The following is a 24708-nucleotide window of genomic DNA, read 5'->3' as shown; positions in this document are numbered from 1 at the left end:
ATAGCGCTTGGTAAGTAAATAGTTTCAATCCTCTTGTAATAAAAATCTATGTAATTATTGTGGTATTTGTACCCACAACAACTTACTTAACAGGGGTTTGTCTGTTTTATATTGTATAAAAACAGAATACACACAGTTTGCTGCTGTTTCTCTTATTATTTATTATACACAATGACCAACAGGAAAAACCAGCCTAACATTTCAGCACAGGCCAAAATGCCAAAACATTAGGCAGTTTTTTCCTGTAATTGATCATAATTTTCATTAGATAATAAATAATAAGAGAAATAGCAGCAAACCGTGTGGATTCTATTTTTGTGTGAGGCCTGCTCTCCAGCATTCTTGTGGAAACCTTATTTGTAAGGGTGAGCACATTGTCTTATTGGACTCTTGTCTGTTTTTAGGGAATAATTTCATGTCTGCAAGCCGCTGGATGATCAGTTTGGAGGGCAAGGTATTTTATGAGCCTGAGCAGATGCATGACTTTGCCAGCACCCTTGCTGTCTTCTTTGCGTCATACTACGTTTTCAACCTTGAGTATCAGGAGTCAGCGTCCATCACACTGGAGATGATACAGAGGTAAATACTTTACACCATTTAAGAATGAAATATATGTGATAGCTTGACTACAGTTGCAGAAACATATAGGTGATTGCTGTAACGTATGTTTTAATTTTGAAATTAAAGCAGCCCTTTTTTCCGTTAAAAGGTTCTTTGTGAGGATCAATCCAGACATGGGAACAAAATGCTTTGCAAAACTTGGTACAAGCTGCAAGACAGGTCGTGTCGTAAAGAGGAAGGTTACAAGCATCAGCCCTCGGATCACCACCTTCCTCCAGCGGCTCTCTGAGTTTGAATGGAGGACTTCCAACTAGGTAAGAACAGAGATGATAATATCTTTTACATAGCTGATAATTATATACATACTGTACACACATCCATACAACAGTACACTCAGAAAAATTATGGTTCTTAAATGGTTCTTCAGATGTCTTCATGGTTCTTTAAAGAACCATCATACGTCAAAGAACCTTTTTATTTTGTGGATGGTTCTTCAGCTATTACAAATGGTTCTTTAAAGAACAAAAGGTTCTTCATCCTTAGCAATCTAAGTTTGATGGTGTAAATGGCATAAATATTTATTCACTATAATGAGGCTGTGAATTATACTGTGTGTTTTCTTTGTGTGCATGTGTGTGCGAAGGGGGAGGGCGGGATACCTGGCAGTTACCCTTTAAGAGAAGATGGTAGGAAACTGAATATTCAAATAAAAGTTAGAAATATTTGCAAACAATACCCATATGGAAAAGATATATATAAATCTTATAAAGTTTGTATCTGTCTTGTGTGAAACTTGTATGAAAAGCATATAAGTGTGAAAACAGATATAAGATCCCTTGAAAAATTATATAATGGTTTGGATACTTACTAAAACAATGTATGAAAGTAATGCGAAAGTGACCACTTTCATGAGTAATCACATATAAGTTTTTACTATTTCTTTTCCGTATGGGTAGACACAATACACACATTCAAATACTGTACTTTAGTTTTAAATTTTAATAAAGCATTACTATTTTCTACTCCAAGGCATTACTTTTGAGATTATTATATATTTTTGAAAATATAGCATAATGATAATACTAGTTATTGTAAACTTTACAAACCACCCAGCAGTATGTAAAGTCAAATTATAAAATACAAGTAAATAACAACTGCAGAACAGAATGTCAGTGTAATGAACACACACTTTGTTTTGACAAAGCACAGCTTAGGTAAATGATCTGAGTAGTTGTTCATCACTGAGCAATTTGTTAATATGTGTTTCGAGCCAAATAAATGACAGGGAGAGAGAGAGTGACGTCAGAACACGTCATACTATAACCTCCCGGGAGCGGACGGAGGGGGTCAGTCGTTGGGATGCGCATGCGCAGACAGAGTGTGCGAGCGGCGGGCCTTGACCTTTCGGGAAAAAAAAACTCACGGACGGTGACAGCGAAACGGATAACAGTCTTCAGTACCTGCTGGACTTTGAAGCTGTGGATTCTGGGACTGTTAGAAAAGGTAAAACATTTCCATTAAAACCTTATTACTGTTTGGTTTTTGTTACTCGTCATTGTAGCTTGCTGTTAATGTTGTGCTAACAGTAGCGATTAGCTAGATACGTTTATATATTATTAAAGTCACTAAAATGGCGCCTGAAGCCTGTTGTGATGTGAGCTCTGTGTCTGCTCTAGAAACTCTGAAATTCTGTAGATCTGAGCCGTACATTAAATACTCACATGAACCTGTACTTTGAATTCTGTATGAGCTGTATAAAATACAGCTATGCATAAGTGTTTTGAATGAATAATTAGATTAGATAACTCTTTATTGTCTAATCGAATTATATACAAATGAATAGAAATGTGACATGAGAAGGTGTGTCTTTGACTGTTCCTGCATAACTTAGTTTCGGACTAGTTGACAAGTTATGCTCCGGTCATTTGATGTTTCCAAGATAGATGTTCTTTTGTAATATAGTTAATTTTTTTGTATATTTCATTTATCCACCATCATACATCATACATACAAGCTAAGAAGAGGTCGTTATACTAACAAGAGGTATCAACGCTGGGCCAAAGTTCAGCACATGGTTAAAGTTTGTAATCCAGCCAGGGTGTAAATATCACTCAGCAGCCAGAGCTGAAGCAGGTAGCATCAACACATAAATCTACTCTACCCGGCTTAAATCACAAGAGCACCTCTGACCAAAAAGCTGTAGATTTTTCTTGTTTGCACAAATTAATCCAGATTCACATTAATTGTGTTCACAGCTCCAACAAAATGAGGAAGAGGAGGGGGAGAAACACAATTAGATTGAATTACAATTGGATGGAAGGCGAGGAGAAGGAGAAGGAAGCTTAGGATGAGGAGGAAGAGAAGCAGCAGGAGCATCTTTAGGGATCCCTATGATGTCATTGAGGTTGGTTTCATTAATATGGTCCTCTCACAAAGAACGATGACTTGTTTTAGTTCACCTACTTCCTGTATTAAATAGTGATGTGCAAAACGTTGTGAAAAACCATGGAGCAGGTACGTATAGTGCATCTGCAGGTAAATGAACATCAAATCTCTAAGACAGACTGAAATCTGTATATTTATCACCCTTATGATAAAACCCACGTCAGCCATTGGTTTATGGACTTTGTATTTTGAAGCCTCAACATTTGCTTTATTGCTGTTGCTATGTTGGGACAATATTAGGATGAGGGATCAGAATCTGGAGTCATGCACACTATTGTTTCATTTAGTGTGTATCCATAAGATTCGTACAGCAGATCCAAGTTGTGCCTTGAAAACAGGAAAGTCGTCTGCATAGAGGAGAATAGCAGGCTTGTACAAAGTGAAGCTTTGTGCACTCGTTTTACTTCTGTCACCCTGTTTTGATGCAGATTTCACTTGAAATCAGGCAAGAACTGGACTTATTTTTTATAATGTGTTCTTGTGAATTGATTGTGTATCGCATATGTTTGATTTGACTTTCTGCAAGACAACAGTCGTCCACTGGCCAAAAAAGTTTTTCCAAATACCTCCACTTGATCTAGCCTGCATTTAGAAAAGAATAGCAAAAAAAATCTGCACCTCCTGCTTCAGATGCAATTTGTGTTTCTGTGTTCAGAGGCAGCGGCGAGAGGGGAGACCTCGGCTCATCCAGCTGGAGAGCCTGACCAGGAGGAGTCGAACATTAACTCAGCTCTTCCAGGGCACCCTGCAGACTCGGCTGTTGGCATCGGCGAGGGATGACGTGAACGCCAAACTGGAGTCCATCACAGGTCAACTGCAGGTATGCGAGTCAGACCTTCTGAGGAGGGTTTCACTTTTCTCTCTTCTTTATAATTGACTCTTTTCTCTCTCTTTCAGCTCCTTGTCTCAGAGTGGGAGGGGTTTGAAGCACAAAGGGAGGAACTTGTCATTTGGTTGGCTGATATGGATGTCCGCCTGAGTGAGGTTGACCAGCTGACAGGAAACACCAGTGAAAAACTGAAACAACTGCAGGTGTGGGCTTGTTTTGATATGACATATACAGGGAGTGCAGAATTATTAGGCAAGTTGTATTTTTGAGGAATAATTTTATTATTGAACAACAACCATTTTTTTCAATGAACCCAAAAAACTCATTAATATCAAAGCTGAATGTTTTTGGAAGTAGTTTTTAGTTTGTTTTTAGTTTGAGCTATTTTAGGGGGATATCTGTGTGTGCAGGTGACTATTACTGTGCAGAATTATTAGGCAACTTAACAAAAAACAAATATATACCCATTTCAATTATTTATTTTTACCAGTGAAACCAATATAACATCTCCACATTCACAAATATACATTTCTGACATTCAAAAACAAAAACAAATCAGCGACCAATATAGCCACCTTTCTTTGCAAGGACACTCAAAAGCCTGCCATCCATGGATTCTGTCAGTGTTTTGATCTGTTCACCATCAACATTGCGTGCAGCAGCAACCACAGCCTCCCAGACACTGTTTTCCCTCCTTGTAAATCTCACATTTGATGATGGACCACAGGTTCTCAATGGGGTTCAGATCAGGTGAACAAGGAGGCCATGTCATTAGTTTTTCTTCTTTTATACCCTTTCTTGCCAGCCACGCTGTGGAGTACTTGGACGCGTGTGATGGAGCATTGTCCTGCATGAAAATCATGTTTTTCTTGAAGGATGCAGACTTCTTCCTGTACCACTGCTTGAAGAAGGTGTCTTCCAGAAACTGGCAGTAGGACTGGGAGTTGAGCTTGACTCCATCCTCAACCCGAAAAGGCCCCACAAGCTCATCTTTGATGATACCAGCCCAAACCAGTACTCCACCTCCACCTTGCTGGCGTCTGAGTGGGACTGGAGCTCTCTGCCCTTTACCAATCCAGCCACAGGCCCATCCATCTGGCCCATCAAGACTCACTCTCATTTCATCGGTCCATAAAACCTTAGAAAAACCAGTCTTGAGATATTTCTTGGCCCAGTCTTGATGTTTCAGCTTGTGTGTCTTGTTCAGTGGTGGTCGTCTTTCAGCCTTTCTTACCTTGGCCATGTCTCTGAGTATTGCACACCTTGTGCTTTTGGGCACTCCAGTGATGTTGCAGCTCTGAAATATGGCCAAACTGGTGGCAAGTGGGATCTTGGCAGCTGCACGCTTGACTTTTCTCAGTTCATGGGCAGTTATTTTGCGCCTTGGTTTTTCCACACGCTTCTTGCGACCCTGTTGACTATTTTGAATGAAACGCTTGATTGTTCGATGATCACGCTTCAGAAGCTTTGCAATTTTGAGACTGCTGCATCCCTCTGTAAGATATCTCACTATTTTTGACTTTTCTGAGCCTGTCAAGTCCTTCTTTTGACCCATTTTGCCAAAGGAAAGGACGTTGCCTAATAATTATGCACACCTGATATAGGGTGTTGATGTCATTAGACCACACCCCTTCTCATTACAGAGACGCACATCACCTAATATGCTTAATTGGTAGTAGGCTTTCGAGCCTATACAGCTTGGAGTAAGACAACATGCATGAAGAGGATGATGTGGACAAAATACTCATTTGCCTAATAATTCTGCACTCCCTGTATTTGATATGAAACATACGTCAGAGACATTATCCTAAACTGGACTAACAAAGGATCATGAGTACAACATGAAACGTACATTACATGGCGTAATGCTAAAGTTCATTGATCATTTTAATCATAAACTTGTTGTTGAAATATTTTTACTGAACATGCAAACATCTGCTGATGAAAATGTGTTGATTTATTGGTCTGTTATGAAGCTATTGCTATTTCTAATGTGTTTTATCACTTTCTGATGTTTTATTAATTAAACAATACATGTATTATTTGTTGTGTTATCTGTAGCTATAGTATTTATATATATTTATTTATAGTATAGCAAATATATTTAATTATTACTGTTTAAAACACTAATATGTGTCATGTATTAGTAGTGATGTTGTGCTGAGGGTTAAAATGCCTTTTTGTAACTACAAAATGACAATAAACCATTAATATATGTCTACGCTGTGCTCGTATTTATTTTACCCTACTCAAATTCAATTTATGATGCATTTTATTTTGAAAGATTTAAAATGGTTCTTTTAAAGAACCATTTGAAGGACCTTTTTAAAAATGGTTCTTTAAAGAACCATTTTTAAAAAGGTTCTTTGGAAAACCATTAAAGATTCCCCAAAGAACCATTTCTTGATGGTTCTTTGGGGCACCTTTAAAGGTTCTTCAATGAACCACTGAAAGAAATGGTTCTTCAAAGAACCATTGTTTGAAAGGTTCTTTGTGGCACCAAAAAAGGTTCTTCTATGGCATCAGTCTAAAGAACCACTTTTGGTTCCAGTTGGCACCTTTATTTTTCTGAGTGTATGAATGATCTCAGACAGATGTGAACAAGTGAATAACCTGAGCAAACATGAATATTGATGATGTGTCTTTGACAGGTGGTGATGAAGACTACGCTGAACCCGACCATCCTGGTAACGGAAATCTAAATCCCATGTCACATTCTATTTCCTGGGACCCACTGATAATTATTACATTTTGTAAATGAGTTTTGTTTTACATGTAATAGTTTATTTAATGTTCATGCTGGTGGGTTTGTCCTGTTTTTAGTGGAATGAAAAACTGTTTTGCTTAAAAAAATCAGACACAGAAAGGTGAAGGACTGTGTAGTTTTCATGTACGCTTCTATTTATTTTGGTTCTTGACATTGTTTTTATTCAGTTGAAAAATGTTTTTCTTAAAAAAAATTATCAACAATAAATGTTGGTTTAATTCACTATTCTGAGACTACTTTATTGAATTATATTGTTTTTGGTAAATGTTCTTATATTGAATATGAATGTTAATATTATTTTATATGCTGTAAAACACAATTACAGTCTAAACAAATTATACTGTACACAATTACAGTGTTATACCATAAACCACATTTGCAGTACAGTGATACTATAAAACTGAATCACGGTAAGTCTTTCTAACTGTAAACCACGTTTACAGTAAAGCTGTTATACTGTAATATATGTTTACAGTAAAGTGGTTGAACTGTAAAACATCACAACAGTAAAGATACTGTAGATCAGTAATTACAGTAACTCACTGGCAATAGTGTTGCAGACATGAAAACGTATGACAGACATAAGACTGGGGAGACAGGAGAGGTAAGAGAGATGCAATAGAGACACACCCAAGAGGGCGAGGGAGGAAGAAACAGAGAGTGACGAGAGATGACGGGCTGCGGACACAGGGAATGAAACACAAGGAGGAGAACATGGGAACAGGAAAGGGACACAAGAAACACACAGAGAGGGACACAGTGGACAGACACACAAGTGGAACCTAAATGAAGAAGGAACTAAAACATGCTAAATGAACCTTAAATAATACATAACAGACACCAAAATACAAGAAAACACAAAACGCTGGGTCAAATGACCAGAATCACGACAGCTTCATCTAATATCTCTATGTTGTGTCTCACTTTGTGTCTGCTTTCTATTTCTGTTGAGACTTGTTTGAGTCTTGAGGGCCTGCTGACCTAATAAATACTTTGTTAGGTACAGGTGAATAAATACAACAGTATAAATGTTGAACTAATAACTGAAATAATCATGAATTACAATATGAAAGTTGTATTTATAAATCCTTTATTAACACACAAAGCTCATTTCATGATCTGCATATGTATAAACGTTCATGTAAATACTTTATTAACACAGACTTTCTGAATGCCACCATGAATCATTAAGTTTCTGACTAACCAGATTGTGTTTGATTGTTAATCAGCTAAACATTTATATCCAACAAAGACAATGTGAAAATATATAAACCCACAAGAGGAGGGAGCCCAAAAGTGTATGATCCACAACCTGAAATCATTTGTGAACAAATTTGAACACACATGAAACAATTTTACAAACACACGCATCACAGCCTGAGTAAATATGAGTCATTTATGAGCTTTAACTTTTTTTGACTTTAACATCAGCGGACCCCAACCTTTTTTGCACCACGGACCGGTTTATGTCCAACAATATTTTCACAGACTGGCCTTTAAGGTGTCGCGGATAAATACAATAAAATAAAACCAGTACCGGTACCGAAAAAGGAGAAGATTTATTCATAACACACAGGAAAAGACCCAGGGAACCCCCCAAAACAATAAATTTCACACCTGAGCCTCAACTCTGGCGGCCCAGTACTGGTCCATGGCCCGGGGTTTGGGGACCACTGTTTAACATTCAAAAACTTTCTGGTAAATTTCAGTTTCTTTAGGTTTGAGTTCTTTTCATTCAATAAAGCATGAGTTTTGAGACTCTTTAATGCTCTCGGCTCTGCAGAACTCAAGTTTAAGATGTACAATCTGAATATTAGTTCAGGTTTTGATGTGTGCTCTAATTTAATTTAAATATCTCTGCAGATGCAACAGTCACAGGCAGAGCGCAGACTGTACGGCTCCCCAAAGATAAGGGTTAGGGAGCCTAGCTGTTTCTTTTATTAACACAGCCAAAAGTGATCTTGATTAAATGATCCATGGAAGCAAAGAAATGTACCAAAACTTTTATCACGATTATACTTTTGAACAAGTGGGCCCACAGGACAGGAAAGGATGAAGATGAACAGGTGGAGAGGAGCTGCAGGCTGAAAATCAGACATCACCACTCCAAAGTTCATCATCAGCCAAGAAACACACGAAGCAGGAAAAGAGACAAAAACTGATCCAGGATCAGCAGGTAGAAGCATGCAGGCTACAAATCCAGACTGAGGAGAATGGTTCCTGGTGAGGAGTTTCATGTCAGGCAGACAGAGGAGGAGCAGGAGAGTCTAAAGAGCAGATTTACTGACAAACCTTCTTCTTCATGTTTGAAATATCAGAAACAGCTTTACATGAAGATGCAATCAACCTATCACAGCTCAGCTAATATCTGTTTAGATGGCTAAATGATCACCTCAACATGCCATGAAGTTCTGCAGAGGCCTGGTAATAAACTAATCATTTGATTCAGGTGTGCTGACCCAGGGTGAGATCTAAAACCTGCTGGACATCGTCCTGGCCCTTGAGGCTTGGCGTTCCCCACCTCTGCTCTACAACTAGCTAAAAGCATCACAAAGGCCTCTGAGACATTTGATTGGTCCCACAGCTAGCAGAGGGTGGAGTCATTACAGGAGCTCCGCCTTCAGCAGCTGAACACTCAGGAACATCAAAGCAAACACAGCTTCAACAAAAACAGCCTCTGCAGCTCAGAAGGCATGCTCAGTGGTGACATCAGCAGTGACATCATCACCATCTTCATCCAGTCCCTGACCTCCCTCATCACGCTGGGTTATCTCCATGGAGACGGCTGGTTTGTTCAGTGTCTTCCTGCTGCAGCAGATGGTCAGCAGGAGACAAGTAGAGATGAAGTACGGACAGAAGACCACTAGATGGCAGAAGACTCTGAGCACAGACTCACAGGGAGGAGGAGAAGCTAGAAGAGGGCACAGAGGAGGACTCAGGCAGTGTTCTTGTACTCAAAGTACTGCATACAGTACACATATAGCTAACCTGTCTTTAACCACAATGAGCATGTTATTTACAGCTCTGACCTTTGACCCTCAGGTGTACATTTTTGTGGGTCAGATCTGATCCAAATTTGTGGGTGTTGGAGGTGGAGGTTAGACTGTCAGAACTCTGGTGAAATATTATTGATTATTTATTTATTGATTATTTTGTGACGCATTCTGAATACTTTGGATTACTTAATATATTATATTGTTTTTTTACAACTACATGAATGTTGTTAAGAAATATACTCTAAAACACTTCTTCAGTAAAGACTCAGAGAAGAGAAACACACAGAACTTCTTGCTAGCAAGGGCAGCCTCCAGCACTGAGACTCGCCCTGAGAAACTGCCCCGGTCTTTATTTATACTTCAGTGGGTGCTTGTGTGTGTGTGTGTGTGTGTGTGTGTGTGTGTGTGTGTGTGTGTGTGTGTGTGTGTGTGTGTGTGTGTATGTGTGTGGGATCAGACAAAACTGACATAGCTACGTTAATCCTACCGTAAAACAATAAAACAAGGTACGACCTCTTCCCATGCTCCCAGGATGTACGTGTGCATTCCTGGAATGTCACAGACCTCCTAGGATGAGACATTCTTTCAATATGCCACCAACTATATACTTCTAAACACAAATGATTACATGCAGTAATCTACCATATGCAAACTTATATCATTAAAAGATTATACTGACTACTAAGTACAATTTTCCTATTGACAAATGTGCTATTGCTGTGTGATTTATTACTATTACTGAAGGTTACTCTCCACACCAACACCAACTAGATGTTTAAATCTTAATATAAATGAGTAACAGTAGGTGGACATTAGGTAAGGCTGCACTTTTTGCAGTGATCTCGTGTAGAAAACTATTCAGCGCGTATATAAAACAGGTCCGCGACTCCGAACTGTAGTAAAGGACCTCTGGCTAATGCGTCCGGTTCGTGTCGGGCTCGTAGCTGAAAACTAGCTTTACTTTGTTGTGTGGGTCAACTTTGCTAGCAGAGACAGAGAGAGGCGTTGAAAGGCTGCTGCAACAGAACTTATTGTTTCAGAGGAAAACACGAACACGGTGTACAGTCGAGTCTTAATAGCTTACTTACAACTGGGCTCGTCAGGCTCTCTGTTTGGCTGCTGTGGTTATTATTATATTTACATGCTTCCAGCTCCCGTTTCTGCCCGGTGACAGCTCGTACTTTTCCTTTCTCTCCCTCCTCGCTCACAGACACATGACGGGTACAGCAGTCCATCCTCCCTGCAGCACGGACTACACTGCCCATCAGGCTGCATGCTTTAGAGCTATGTCTGTAACACTCTGCTATTGCCTTCATATTAAATCAGTTTTTGAACAATAATTTTTAAAAATATTTCTTTACACCATTATGCGGGCCACAAGTAGAAGTGACATGGGCCGCGAGATTGAGACACAGCATTAGAGCCTCTTAATGCATGTTTGTTTGGGTTTCCACCGGCATGGAATTACCAAAATATAGAGGGCTTAGCCTAACATATGAAACAGGAAAAGACCGCCGTGTAATCCATTTATTTCAACAAAGTAACTGTATTCTGAATACCACCTTGCTAAACAGTAACTGCAACAGAATACAGTTACTCATATTTTGTATTTTAAATACGTAACGGCAGTACATGTATTTAAACACTGCTGATGGTGGAATTGCATGTTCTCCCCGTGTTTGCATGGGTTCTCCCCAGGTACTCTGGCTTCCTCCCACAATCCAAAGATGTGCAGTTAGTGGGGATAGGTTAATTGAAAAATTTAAATTGCCCAAAGGTGAATGTAAGTGCGAATGGTTATCTGTCTGACAGCTGGGATAGGCTCCAGCGCCCCCTTGACCCTGAAAAAGATAAGCAGAAGTGACTGGATTGATGGATTATTTATAATTATTACTGAAGAGGCTCAGACTCAGTTTGTGACTCACAGAAGGATTTTTGGCCAAACACAGTTATGGCAGAGTTAACCCTAACCCTGTTTATAAGGGTTTTACTTTGAGGACAACAATATTTAAATGAGTCACACGATGTGAACTACAAACTCTGCGACACACAATTTAATCTAACAGCAAAAAACAAATCCTGTCTTCCGCCCTTCCACTGAGCCTGGTTCTGCTGGAGGTTTCTTCCTGGTAAAAGGGAGTTTTTTCTTTCCACTGTTGCCAAAGGGGGGTCATATGATTGTTGTTAGTATATTGTGAAATGGAAAATCAAGTCATGATAAATATTTCCACCTGAGCAGCTCCATCAGCCCAGGAGCTCCTGTTAGCTCTTTGAATGCAAACAGAACAAACACCTGGAGGAGGTCCAGGCCTAATGGAGTCCTCTCAGGAACACTTTAGCTTAATTCCTTCATTCATACTTTACTTCTTGTTTGTCTTTACCTTCAACTCACCTGCAGAAACTGTCAGAGCAGACAGCAGCAGCACACACACACCTGTAACAGGACAGAGGTCACTGAGGGTCACCAAAAGGTCAGAGGTCATGATGAGGACAGACAGGTGTAGGAAGATCAGCTCACCTGCAGCAGTCAGCAGAAACAGGCCTGAAACGGAAGAACGCACTGATCAGAGATCAAATGGTCACATGACCAAAGAGAAGCATTCAGACTGCAGTGATTGGTTACTGTTCCCACACGTCAATAATTCACAGCGCCCTCCAGTGATGGAAACAGATAATATCTTGATGCATGCTCAATCATCCAGGTAAGTAAATCTCCAAAAGTTGATTCTGTTCATCTGGACGTTTTCAGTGGGAGAAACGTTTCATCACTCATTCAAGTGACTTCTTCAGTCTCAGCTGACTGCAGGTTTCCGATCTTATAAACAGTACATTTGCATAATGACTGAAACCAGCCCACTGAAAGAACAATGGGCTGGGAGGTCAGTTTATCGTCATTAATATGCAAATTCTCATGGCCAATGTGTAAAAGCGACTGACCAAAGCCCATTGATCAAAAATCATTGAACGTGCGAATGCACCTAAAGAAACCTCCAGTGATCCAGGAGAGAAGTGTAATGATAGTTGCTAGTGAGGAAGCTACCCATAGGGGGCACTCAGGAATCAATAAGACAATAGAAGGAGAGAGTGAGTGCAAGAGAAAATAAACAGCTAAAGCTAGCACAATGTGCCATTCATGATGTTTTATTCATAGAGGAATAAGATGACGTACAAGAAGGGCGACCACTGCCTAAGCACAAACCCGTAACAATCCCATACGTGTCAGTAGTAGTATTTAGTAGTGATGGACCGATCCAATATTATGTATTAGTATAGGTCCGATGCTCACCTGAATTACTGGGTTAGATATCAGAGAGAAATAAAAAATGTAATCCGATCCATTAAGTATGACAAAAGCAACTCACAAGACTTGCGACATAGCGTAACCCAGCTCATGACCTTAGCACGTCGGAGCAGTATGCATCACATGACAGAGCGGCTGTGGCGTGCGAGACCTGTCGGTGGTCTGGTAGAGCATTTGGAGATTCACTACCTGCTTCCAAGCTGGCATTTCATCTCTGAGAAAGCTATCCCAGAGACGTAAAGCAAGTGTGAAAGTTTGTAAAGTATTTCCACGTTAAGCTTAAAAACTGATATATGGAGCCACAGCTGGACTGGCTGCCGATGGTGATTTTTCCAATTACAGGAGTTCCTTTTTGAGGTGAAAATGAACACGATTTGTCCAGTACTTCAGCTAGAATGAAACAAAGACAAAGCTGGAGTTATTCTGTCGTTACGCTGCACAGCTGCCTCTTCTTCCCTCATTCTCTCCCCCTCCCTCTCCTGTTGCTACTTCAATCATGAAACTGATCAATGATCGGCTTTTCTCTCTTGTTTGTTTATCACCCACTATGCGCAGGAAAGAGGAAACCAGAGGCTAAACAGCAGCAGCACGTTTAAGCTTGACCAGCTGTTGTTAGAATTGATTTAATATTACTTTCTAGTATCAGCTGATGTTTGCTGGAGCCACAGCTGTAAAGCTGCTGCTCATGATATTGGTTTGGATATGTGGTGAGAGGGAAACATGAAGATGAAACCAGGAGATGTCCTTAAGTGATCATCTGATTAAATGTATAGAAGTCCATTATTGTATATAGTAACTATTAAGTCTAATATATACCCTAGTAAGCTGTAGTACTTTTTCCTTTGGGAAGTGTCAGATTATAATATTATTTTATGCCATGTTAGACCCCTAATTAAAGATTGTGAATTATTATGTAGTTTTAGTTTGCATTATTCTCCTGAATTAGAAGAAGCTGATAACTATTGCATTAGTTAAACTGATTTGCATTACATTAGACTGCTGATTTAGTGTGAATGAATGATATTGTTTATGATGTATTATACTGCTGAGTTATAAGAAATACTGTTCGCAGAAAGTCATCGCCTTATTTGTCTGATTAGAAGAGAACATGCTGGAGTTTTCTGCCCCATCTCAGCAGGAGCAGATAAACAGGGAGCCAAGGTCGTAGCTTAGGCGCCGTGTGAGAGAAAGCATGTGAATGTTTAGGCTTTTATGATAAGGTGGAGGCACCAGAGGCTATAAGAGTTTGATCAATGCTCCACCATTTTGAGATCTGAGGCTGTCTGCATACAGTGTCCATCTCCCACGCGTGTGTTCATTAAAATCATCGTTTGACTTAACCCGGCTGGACCAGTGTTGTTATTGTGGTTTTTCCTCTTGTATCCATCCCCAATATTTGAACTCGTAACAGCTTGGGGGCTCGTCCTGTGGTATTGGGGTGGAAGTTAGAGGTTTGGATGGTCCGAGGTTATCGAACGGACAGGCACAAGCCAGTGGTCTGACATGAGTGGGCATAAGCCGCCTTATCCAAAGGTAAGGCACTACCTGTTGAATTATTTCCAAAGTGTGCCAAATTGGAGATGATAAAATTAAAGTCTACTCACTGATGTTACTGGTAGAGGGCCTGTTTTGAATTTGATGAAAAAATCTCATGAGTTAATACAGTCGGAAATTAAGAGTGTTTAATGAAGTTGAAAAAGTATGAAAGAAATGCTGAGTTAGAGTCCCAAGGAATTGAGTTAGAGTCTCAAGTAGTTTGGTAGGGAATTGGTCATGTCGTTGATTAAAGTCCAAATTGGTTATAAGTGGACCTGTGTGATTATAAGTGAGGGAAAGGCTCCATTGACCTCTAGGTTGCACTTGCCTTAGTCAGACTCTTGTTTTAGGGTGTTGACTGTTGTTTCAAATTGTTATAAATTATTATAGGACGGCAGTCGGAAACTGCTAAGAAGCGCATTGCTCAGAGGTAACGCTTGCCAGGGTTGGGGACGCCCAATGCTTGTCCTCTTTGAGGGATAGTCAGTTGGTCACTGTGGAGCCTGGGGCACTCCAGAACAACTAAGTGGTTTCACCACTTCACCGTCGGAAACGGTGTTATGTGCTTTTTTGGACACAGTTAAATTGAGTTAGGAACTTTAGAAATTAGGCCATAGGCTGTTCTGGAGGAAACAGATACTGGTTGATTGATTACAAAAAAGTGAGACTTTCTTCGGTTGGAACCGTTAACTTAAATTTGTCAAAATTGTTAGGCGCTGAATCTGTCAGGCCTGTCAGTGTTTGTAAATATAAGACGTCTTTGTAATATAAAATAATAGAGCGGTGAGCTGTGAGCCTGTGAGTGACTTTTAGACTGTGTGTGAACATGCAAATGAGGTGGCTGCTGTGACGCGCACAGAGGACTTTGCTTCCTGTTTAGCGTGTTTTTGAGTTTTATAATTTTGATTTGCAAACAATGATACATGCCTGTAATTAAAACTCTGATTTTGCTGATTATGATACTACAAATAAGGTTTTGAATGACTAGAGTGTGAATGATGTTGGGTTTTAAAACTGAAGCTCAGAGAGGAGTGTGTTGGGAGACTGGCATGTAGTCTGCACTGTAAAGGTGGGCGTCTTGCCTGCTGGTCTATATAACAGTGATGAAAATGATATTAAATAAATCTCTCAGTGTGTTGATACAGTTGGCTACAGGCCTGGACCAACTGCCCCCACAAGCACAGCGGCCGAAGCAAATTATAGTAATGGAAACCAAACTCAGCACGAATCAGCAGCTGTGGAAAAGACAGCAGCTAGGAGAGAATTAGAGGAGAAATTAAGAGAAGTTTTAACACATAAAATTGGGGCCAACAGACTTGTGGAGGTTGGGAAGGCGTCCGGAGCATCACAACAAAAAGGTGAAACAAAAAACACACACAAGCAGAGTAATGTGAGAGAGAGGCATGTGCTAGAGGAATGCCTCGTTTGAGAAAAAACGTTAAATTAGCCCATTTACAAACGCACATACACGCAATGAAGAAACAGCTTACATTCATGAACACGTGAAGATGTTCCAGCAAGGTTAAAGCGGCGAAACTTGACATACACGTGTTGTTAAAGGATAAAGTTTATCTACTACTAACAAATAAACTCTCTGGGTTGCAGGACAACAACTTAACTTCAAAAAAAAAAAAAAAAAAAAAGACACTGGTCTGACCAAGCAGTGATAACACGACAAATTTAGTGGTTAGAAAAGTCAAATTGTGACATGTTTTCTGCTGATTGATTAATACAAGTGATTACTGAATGAAAGAAAATTCCATTTTTGTGCTTTAAACATGATCTTAAGAATTTTAACACGTACATGTGTTGTCCTGTCAGCTTGGTGGGTTATGAGTTGATTATATGGTGAGAAAAAACAAAAAAAGGGGGAGAGAAGGCTGATACAGGGCCTGGCCCCGGTGTTTCTCCCCTCTCTGAATAACGCAGCCAACACAGCATTATTTTCGTTTTGTTTTGTTTTGTGTTTGTTTTCTTTTTTCTCTTTATGCTTGATTAGAGGCTGCTTTGTCGGCCCGGAAAGCCGAGGCTGACCTGGACTCCTGCTCTCCCCCCCCTACCATTTTTGCTCTCTCCTCTACCATCTTTGATGTGACCCTGACCAAATGCTACAGCAGCTGGACCCACAACAAGAATCTGAAAATGTCAACAGCGCTGCAGGAAAACGATCTCATGCAGCAGAGACGGAGAGCGTTAAATCCAAGGCCCGTTTCACTACACGGGGGAGATTTCCAGACAGCTTCAGCTGACAGAGCTGTGATGAGACGCCCATTAAGCCCGGAGGAAAAGTGAGGCCGAGCAAAACAATGCTGACCTTAACCACTCTGCATCAAAGCTGTGCAGGACAGTGACGGACCAACACGGATGATCGGGCAGCAAAAAGGGCGTGCCAGAGACAGGAGGAGTAACTGGGGTCAGGAGGCACCTCAGAATGGACAAAAGCACCAGGAGAAAATAAGCTGAAGGCACAGGTGTCGGGGCTCGGCCAGGAGCTGACCTCTGAGAAGAGCCGAACAGCAGAGCTGCAGAAGGCCATGGAGCAAAGCAAGGGAAACATCAATGGACTTCAATCTGACGTGTACGGAAAAGACTCTGAGGTTTCTGCCCTCAGTAAGAGCTCAAGGCATCAGAGCAGAAACTGAGCATGGCTCAAGAGGAGCTGGCTGATAATCGAGCCCATCAGACTTGGAGTCCCAGACACAGGACTTGAAATCAGGCCGGAGCTTGCTGGAGCTAGAGGAGCATTGTGATTTGTCCAGTCTGCCGTGGAGTGAACGTTTGGGGGATGGCTTCCTGTCGCCTCTGCCGTCCTCCGGTCGCTCAGCTTCCTTGGCTGCCCAGCTCCGGACTGAACGCTCGGGCAGAGACATCCCAGCAAGCGTGGACTCCATTCCCCTGGAATGGGACCACAACTACGACCTGAGCCGTGGGCTTGAGAGTGCAAGCAGGGCTCTCAGAGAGCAGCAGAGTGAAGAGGGAGACTTCCTTCAGCGCCCTGCTTCAGGCTTGTCAGATGTAGTGATCCCAGAGAGCCCTGAGGCCTTTGTTAAACTAACAGAACAAACACTGAGGTCTTCCACTGGGGAGGTGGCTGCTGCAGACTCTCATATACACCCTCTGGATGTCAGCCGTTTCCGCCTGCAACAAACGGACAGCAGCTGCACTTGTGCAGGCACAGAAAAGGACTCCTCATACATGGGATATCTGCGACTGATGGGCGAGTGTCGTGGAAGTAGTGACACAGTGAGGAGGGGGGGCTCTGAGCTGAAGGAGGAAGAGGAGACAGTGTCTGGACTGGCAGATCCCAGCAGCTCAGAGTCCCAGACTTCAGGAGTGATTGAGCGCTGGGAGCTCCTGCAGGCTCAGGACCTCAGCAAGGAGATGAGAACAAAGCAGAAAGAGCAGCAGTGGCAGCAGCTGAACTTTGACCTGAACAAAATCTTGACTTGGCTGGGAGAAACAGAGGAAGAGCTGGAGCAGCAGCGTAGACTGGAGCTTGGCACGGACATCCAGACGATTGAGCTGCGTATCAAAACCCTGAAGGAGCTACAGAAGCAAAAGGGTCAAGTTAAGGAGGAGTGGAATAAGGAGAAGATGCAGGACACTGGAGAAAAGCACTGCCTCCATTGGGGCCAGAACCAGTATGGACAGAACTTTGAGCAGCAGCACCAATGGATGCAAATAGACTGAAAAGGAGGAGGGCAGGACCCAGGGCACGCTTCAGGCCGTGGTTTACTCAGAACACCAGAACAGGAAGGTGATGAACACAAACACACACACACACAAACACACACATCTACAGGCACTGACTCAGAATGAAGAGAAACACACATATGAACATATGCACTCATTGATTGAGTGAGAACTGACGCACACACACCTGCAAAAATTGAAATGCTGATTCAATTCACTGAGAAGTGATACACACACACGCTGATGCAATGAAGAATGCTTTACTAACAAATGCTGCACACGAACATCCAAATACAGAATCTGTTACAACAACAAGAAGCCATTGATTGTTTATTGGTTAAATGCATTTCATGTCACCCAGAGGGCATCTGTGTAGATTTAGGGGACAGGGTCTAAAGTAGTTTGGTTATGAAAACAATGTCTGTGCGTGATGTCTGTTTATGGCTCAAGGCCTCCACTGAATTGTTTACTGTGCTTCACACAGCCTAATAAGGAGCAGTGGTACAGAGTGAAAATGATGAGTGAATGGTGTGAGTTTTATTTCGGAGAGAATAGGAAAAGGTTGTGTCGATTTAACTTAGTTGTTTAAGTTTCTGCCAAAACAAAGCATCTGTGTGTAACCAATGTCCACTATTGAGTTATTGAGTTAAAAACTATTGATTTTTGGGTTTTGTTTGACACTAGGTTGATTCTATCAGTGAGGTTTGGATTGTTTTCCTTCTCTAAGAGAGAGATGGATGGTTTTATACTTGGACCTGTTTGCAATGGGCCCCAGTATTGGTTATTATATGAGTATTTTATTGGTTACGTTTGTTTTTGCTTTTGTTACAGTGCACTGAAATAAGAACATCTGAGAGGTGTGATCCACCGGTGGTGATATTTTGGTATTTTGTGAGTTCCTGATTTAACAAATCAGCTCTTTAATCCAGGCCTGAGAGATTGAACTTTAAAGCGCTATAAAATATTCTTACTGAAAACAGTCGCAAAGTGTTTTTCTCCATGATTATAATGGGCTTGGGAGAAAATTGACTTATATGGGACACTGATCACATGAGAAGTCCTGAGCCTAAAAGGATTGCAGCGAGTCAGTCCAGTCCAAGAAAAAAAAAAATAAACAAGGAACTGTTTCCTTTAAAAGGATGACGTCATCTTGCTGGTGAGGGAGCCTCGAATAGGTTACGCGTGAGGCTCGATTATCAGCAATATCTGGTATGAATGTGTGTGGTTGTATGCATGTGACTGGACTGTGATGGACTGACGACTAAGAGTTTTAACTGACTTGATACTGAGACAAAAATGGTACCGACTTTAGGATTAGTAAATGTCTACAAACAATTCACCCAGCCTGTAAAAGAAGGGTGGAGGTTTTGTCTTGCTTTGTTTTGTTTTTGTAAGAACAGAAGAATGACAGAGACTAAAGGGGGAGGCAGTAGCGTCACATGAGTGTGAACTGCAGAATTTTGAGTTACTGATGTTTGCATTGAGAAAAATTGTGTTTAGTAGCTGTGTTTCGATTAGTGTATCACATTATATTGTTGGGAATGTTAAATGCTAAAGTGAAGAAAAGGTTCGTTTTCACTCATGACTGAACATGTTATTGTTAACCATAGCAGGCCACTGTAAAAAGTCAATTAACGGTTATAGAAAAAAAAAAACCCTCTACTGAGGTCTATGAATAACAGGGGAATGATAGACTTGTCACACTCAAAATGGAGATATGTAATGATAAACACTGGTCCCCGCATTTTGGGTGTTTTCTTGAAAATAGTCAGCAATTTAGAAGTAAGATAGAACCGACAGGGGCATGTGCTGAGGGGTGGTGCTGCACAACAACCAGAGCAAAATAAAGAAAATTATTGTGATTAGCTTTAGTAAATTCAAATTAAAATGTACCATTACACTCAGAGGATCAATATGAAGTTCGATATATGCTAATTTTGTATGAAGTACATGACTGGTGACCGTTCTGTCCTGAACTTTTGTTTTTACAGCACCCACTTGACCACACCAACAGTTTATCGCCACCAACAGGGGATACTTGCAACGAATAGGGAGGAATATCATCAAAACTAGGAAAGGTAAGCCCCGAAGGGGGTGATAACACCATAACTTTCACTTATGGTCAAATTCTCAAAATTTGACCCCGAACTTAAAAATTCTTTAAACATTTAGAGACAGAGTGGAGATTTAGAAGAGACACAATGTCCTCCTGAGACCCAGGGAAAAAGAACAAAAGGAAAAAAAGTATTTTCATTTTTACTTTTTCTTTTTTCTTTAAGATAAATCAAGTGTTATTAAAACTTATTTATATAACAATATCATAAAAATGTAGATCAGGGACCAACTTAGAAGTCACTGACACTTCACTAGCTGTAAGCCATTGGTTCAGGAACAAGTGATTGCACTGGACTTTCTATTTCACAAAAGTCAATTCATGTACAGTGGGGCAAAAAAGTATTTAGTCAGCCACCGATTGTGCAAGTTCCCCCACCTAAAATGATGACAGAGGTCAGTAATTTGCACCAGAGGTACACTTCAACTGTGAGAGACAGAATGTGAAAAAAAAATCCATGAATCCACATGGTAGGATTTGTAAAGAATTTATTCGTAAATCAGGGTGGAACATAAGTATTTGGTCAATAACAAAAATACAACTCAATACTTTGTAACATAACCTTTGTTGGCAATAACAGAGGTCAAACGTTTACTATAGGTCTTTACCAGGTTTGCACACACAGTAGCTGGTATTTTGGCCCATTCCTCCATGCAGATCTTCTCGAGAGCAGTGATGTTTTGGGGCTGTCGCCGAGCAACACGGACTTTCAACTCCCGCCACAGATTTTCTATGGGGTTGAGGTCTGGAGACTGGCTAGGCCACTCCAGGACTTTCAAATGCTTCTTACGGAGCCACTCCTTTGTTGCCCGGGCGGTGTGTTTTGGATCATTGTCATGTTGGAAGACCCAGCCTCGTTTCATCTTCAAAGTTCTCACTGATGGAAGGAGGTTTTGGCTCAAAATCTCACGATACATGGCCCCATTCATTCTGTCCTTAACACGGATCAGTCGTCCTGTCCCCTTGGCAGAAAAACAGCCCCATAGCATGATGTTTCCACCCCCATGCTTCACAGTAGGTATGGTGTTCTTGGGATGCAACTCAGTATTCTTCGTCCTCCAAACACGACGAGTTGAGTGTATACCAAAAAGTTCTACTTTGGTTTCATCTGACCACATGACATTCTCCCAATCCTCTGCTGTATCATCCATGTGCTCTCTGGCAAACTTCAGACGGGCCTGGACATGCACTGGCTTCAGCAGCGGAACACGTCTGGCACTGCGGGATTTGATTCCCTGCCGTTGTAGTGTGTTACTGATGGTGACCTTTGTTACTTTGGTCCCAGCTCTCTGCAGGTCATTCACCAGGTCCCCCCGTGTGGTTCTGGGATCTTTGCTCACCGTTCTCATGATCATTTTGACCACACGGGATGAGATCTTGCGTGGAGCCCCAGATCGAGGGAGATTATCAGTGGTCTTGTATGTCTTCCATTTTCTGATGATTGCTCCCACAGTTGATTTTTTCACACCAAGCTGCTTGCCTATTGTAGATTCACTCTTCCCAGTCTGGTGCAGGTCTACAATACTTTTCCTGGTGTCCTTCGAGAGCTCTTTGGTCTTGGCCATGGCGGCGTTTGGAGTCTGACTGTTTGAGGCTGTGGACAGGTGTCTTTTATACAGATGATGAGTTCAAACAGGTGCTATTCATACAGGTAACGAGTGGGGGACAGAAAAGCGTCTTACAGAAGACGTTACAGGTCTGTGAGAGCCAGAGATTTTCCATGTTTGAGGTGACCAAATACTTATTTTCCACCCTGATTTACCAATAAATTCTTTACAAATCCTACCATGTGAATTCATGGATTTTTTTTTTCACATTCTGTCTCTCACAGTTGAAGTGTACCTCTGGTGCAACTTACTGACCTCTGTCATCATTTTAAGTGGGGGAACTTGCACAATCGGTGGCTGACTAAATACTTTTTTGCCCCACTGTATGATATCTGAGGAAGTACTGTGATTTTATTTGGAGACAAAAAGGAACATTTGGCACTTGCCACATGTCATTGCATCTGCCACTGCATCTCTATAATCTTTGTGTGGCTCCTCCTGGGTTCTCGCCCTCTCCTATCTGGCTCACATGGCTCTCATCTACTGAAAAACCTATGTTTGAATCTTGCTCAATTATTCTGTTAAGAATTCCCTCTGCCTTTGTCAAAGAGTTGTCTACTAGGAAAAAAGTGAAGTCATTTCCTCTGTGAAACTAAATAAGCCTAATTCTTAAGAACCCCTCAAATTATTTACTAGATGTTTATTTTTTGAAAATGAATCAAAATCTGAGTTTAAAAAAAAAACAACAACAAAAAAAAAACATTTTAAATATAAATATCATGCTTACCTTTCTTTCTTCTATAAAATGTGCCATTTTGAAAAGCAGGGAGAAAAAAAAAAACAATTGGCAAGGCCACACTCCCACACATGTGATATAATTTTAAAGGTACTGTTGTCCTCTCTAAGAAACATCAGGACTTAGATGAGTGGCAAGTAGAATATGAGAGCTACAAGCAAAAACTAAATGTGTACTACAGTGTGCAAAAATGAATTACTGGGTCTCAGGAGGTTATGAGGGACATTTATGACACGAAAAATCCCACAAACCTTAAAGTGCACTTGAAAAGCTCACACAAGAAGGCTAACCTTGCTTACCTAGAAGAGCTCAACAGGGGGAGCACACTCCCCCTCCTTGAAGAGCTCCCCCACTCAAACCGCATCCCCAGAAAACAGCTAACCCCAGATAAGGCAGCGGGATGCATCCCGAGACAACAGGACTGGGACATCTAAATAACTGTGTGAGTCAATCGCCTTAAAAAAGTTTATCAATTAACTTGAACCAAAATTACGAACACCCGGTGCTGCAAGAGTTAATAGTCTCAATACCCAAGGATAAGCAGAAGAGCATGGCTGATATGATAAAACTGTGATTTTGTTACACTTAATTTTTGCAAAACACAACTAAAACTATAACTGACACTAATCATAACTAAACTAAAACTGAGGATTTTCATAAAAAAAACTAGACTAAACTAGCGAATGATTGGTAAACACTAATTACAACTGATATAAAATTGAAAATCTGGAGTCGAAACTAAATAAAAGATAAAACCTAATGAAAATGGCAAAACGATTAAAACCCTGGTGCAGAGATTGGCAAATCTGACCAGGAAATGTTATAAAATGGATTGTCAGGACAGTCAGCGTTAAAGCCACTTTTGACAGTCCAGACTAAGATGGCGTTGGACATCTTCAGGGCGGAAAAGGGTTGGTGTGACCAAGGTGTGGTTTGGCTTGTTGTATGTATATGTTGAGATCATGTGGCTCTGGATGGACCAGTTACCAGGGCATGGAAGGAGGACAGACTCATTAAATGAGGAGAAGGAATTTCCTGGGATTGGAGATCCTCTGGGTGAGTGGTTGACTAAAAGCATGTATAAAATAAAAGCTATCTGTTGTTATTGATTAGTAATAGATTGATAATTGGCCACATTTACAGCTGTATTGTCTTGTTGTGGACGTAGTTTGCTCCATGTTTAAGCACTCTAATTAACAGATTGAAAATAGTGACATTAAAGGAAGAATATGCAGCGCCACCCTGTCAGATGCCAGTCATGGTGGGGCTCGGTGATTAATTAGGTGAGCTCCATTCATGGCTGAATCAAAACAGAGTTTCCCCTGCTGTGGTCAGTGAGGGAGAAACCAGGGGAAAGTCAAATTTAAGAGAGCCACCTATAAACGTTGATGTGTCAAGTCAAAGGGGACAAAATGGGGTGTTTTACTGTTATTTTAACATCAGCATTATTATTGCATCAGAATCATGCAAGAAGCATTGCATTGATCATCATTTATTGAAGTTTTTGACATTATACTAACATTTGTGTTCCAGTGATTGTTATAACCTCAGATTAATCTTCTATTTACAGGTGTTAGGATAATCATATAATCTTTCTTTGCAGGTGTAATCATGATCATTTTTATACATATTGCAGTTTGTTGCTCATTATAGAGTTGTGCTCGAGTTAATAAGGGTTAAAAGCTACAGTCAGCGCGATGTTTGGCTGATCTATGGACTGGAGTGACTTCGAGCGGGGAGGGCCGCACGCGCTTACATAACACTGATATCATGTTATTCTTTGTGGTCTTTTATTCAATTAGGTTTTTTGCTAAGTTTAAGTAGTGGCAGTTAATTAAACGACATTCATTAAAATAATAAATACCTGAGTCAGAACATTACACGCAGGTCAACTTAACAATCTGGGAAACCTTGTAGCTGCCTAACCTTTTCTTTGAATGTTCTAGCTCGGTTGATTTGACACACTGGAATGTGTCAAAAAAAGGGGGGGAAGATGAGTTTTAACATCAAACAAGGATTATTTGAACATTTTTATAACTTCATTTGTGTCTTTAATACCTTAGGTATGGTAAAGCTTAAGCTAATAGTGGCCCGAGAAGTTTCCGGACTTTTTTAGAGAATCAG

At 40.8% G+C, this 24708-nt stretch overlaps 3 protein-coding genes across 5 annotated transcripts in view; 2 read left to right on the top strand and 1 right to left on the bottom strand.

Moving 5' to 3' along the window:
• Positions 1-900, top strand: part of LOC146712180 (uncharacterized) — a 1157-nt gene extending 257 nt beyond the window's left edge. Inside the window, exons 2-4 of the mRNA XM_085451974.1 lie at positions 1-10; positions 405-579; positions 710-900. The exon at positions 1-10 is cut by the window's left edge and continues 60 nt beyond it. Coding sequence (XP_085308100.1) covers positions 1-10; positions 405-579; positions 710-875 — 351 coding nt within the window. The 3' untranslated portion in view covers positions 876-900. The remainder of the gene's footprint in view (positions 11-404; positions 580-709) is intronic.
• Positions 901-1762: 862 nt separating this feature from the next.
• On the top strand, positions 1763-6746 carry LOC146712179 (nesprin-1-like). 3 transcript variants are annotated; one of them, XM_085451969.1, is made up of 4 exons: positions 1763-2064; positions 3662-3826; positions 3904-4038; positions 6487-6746. In XM_085451969.1, exons 1-4 carry the CDS (start codon positions 1921-1923, stop codon positions 6535-6537), a joined length of 495 nt encoding a protein of 164 aa, XP_085308095.1. In that variant the 5' UTR covers positions 1763-1920; the 3' UTR covers positions 6538-6746. The 3 variants fall into 3 exon arrangements, with proteins under 3 accessions (XP_085308095.1, XP_085308094.1, XP_085308096.1); XM_085451970.1 differs by lacking the exon at positions 6487-6746 and adding an exon at positions 2817-2965 and having other exon boundaries at positions 2000-2064; positions 3904-4516; XM_085451968.1 differs by lacking the exon at positions 6487-6746 and having other exon boundaries at positions 3904-4516.
• A 937-nt stretch (positions 6747-7683) lies between these two features.
• Positions 7684-24708, bottom strand: part of LOC146712178 (uncharacterized) — a 52121-nt gene continuing 35096 nt past the window's right edge. The window contains exons 8-10 of the mRNA XM_085451952.1: positions 12117-12140; positions 11991-12032; positions 7684-9513 (exon numbers count right to left, since the gene is read on the bottom strand). Of these exons, the coding sequence (XP_085308078.1) occupies positions 9287-9513; positions 11991-12032; positions 12117-12140 (293 nt within the window). The 3' untranslated portion in view covers positions 7684-9286. The remainder of the gene's footprint in view (positions 9514-11990; positions 12033-12116; positions 12141-24708) is intronic.

The sequence above is a fragment of the Copadichromis virginalis genome, linkage group LG3 (assembly GCF_057382275.1).
Source record: "Copadichromis virginalis isolate Kocher_CV1m ecotype Utaka linkage group LG3, C_Virginalis_male_GT1.1, whole genome shotgun sequence".
NCBI lineage: Eukaryota > Metazoa > Chordata > Actinopteri > Cichliformes > Cichlidae > Copadichromis > Copadichromis virginalis.
The sequence above is the reverse complement of the archived record's forward strand: the minus strand, read 5'-3'. Positions and strand labels throughout refer to the sequence as shown.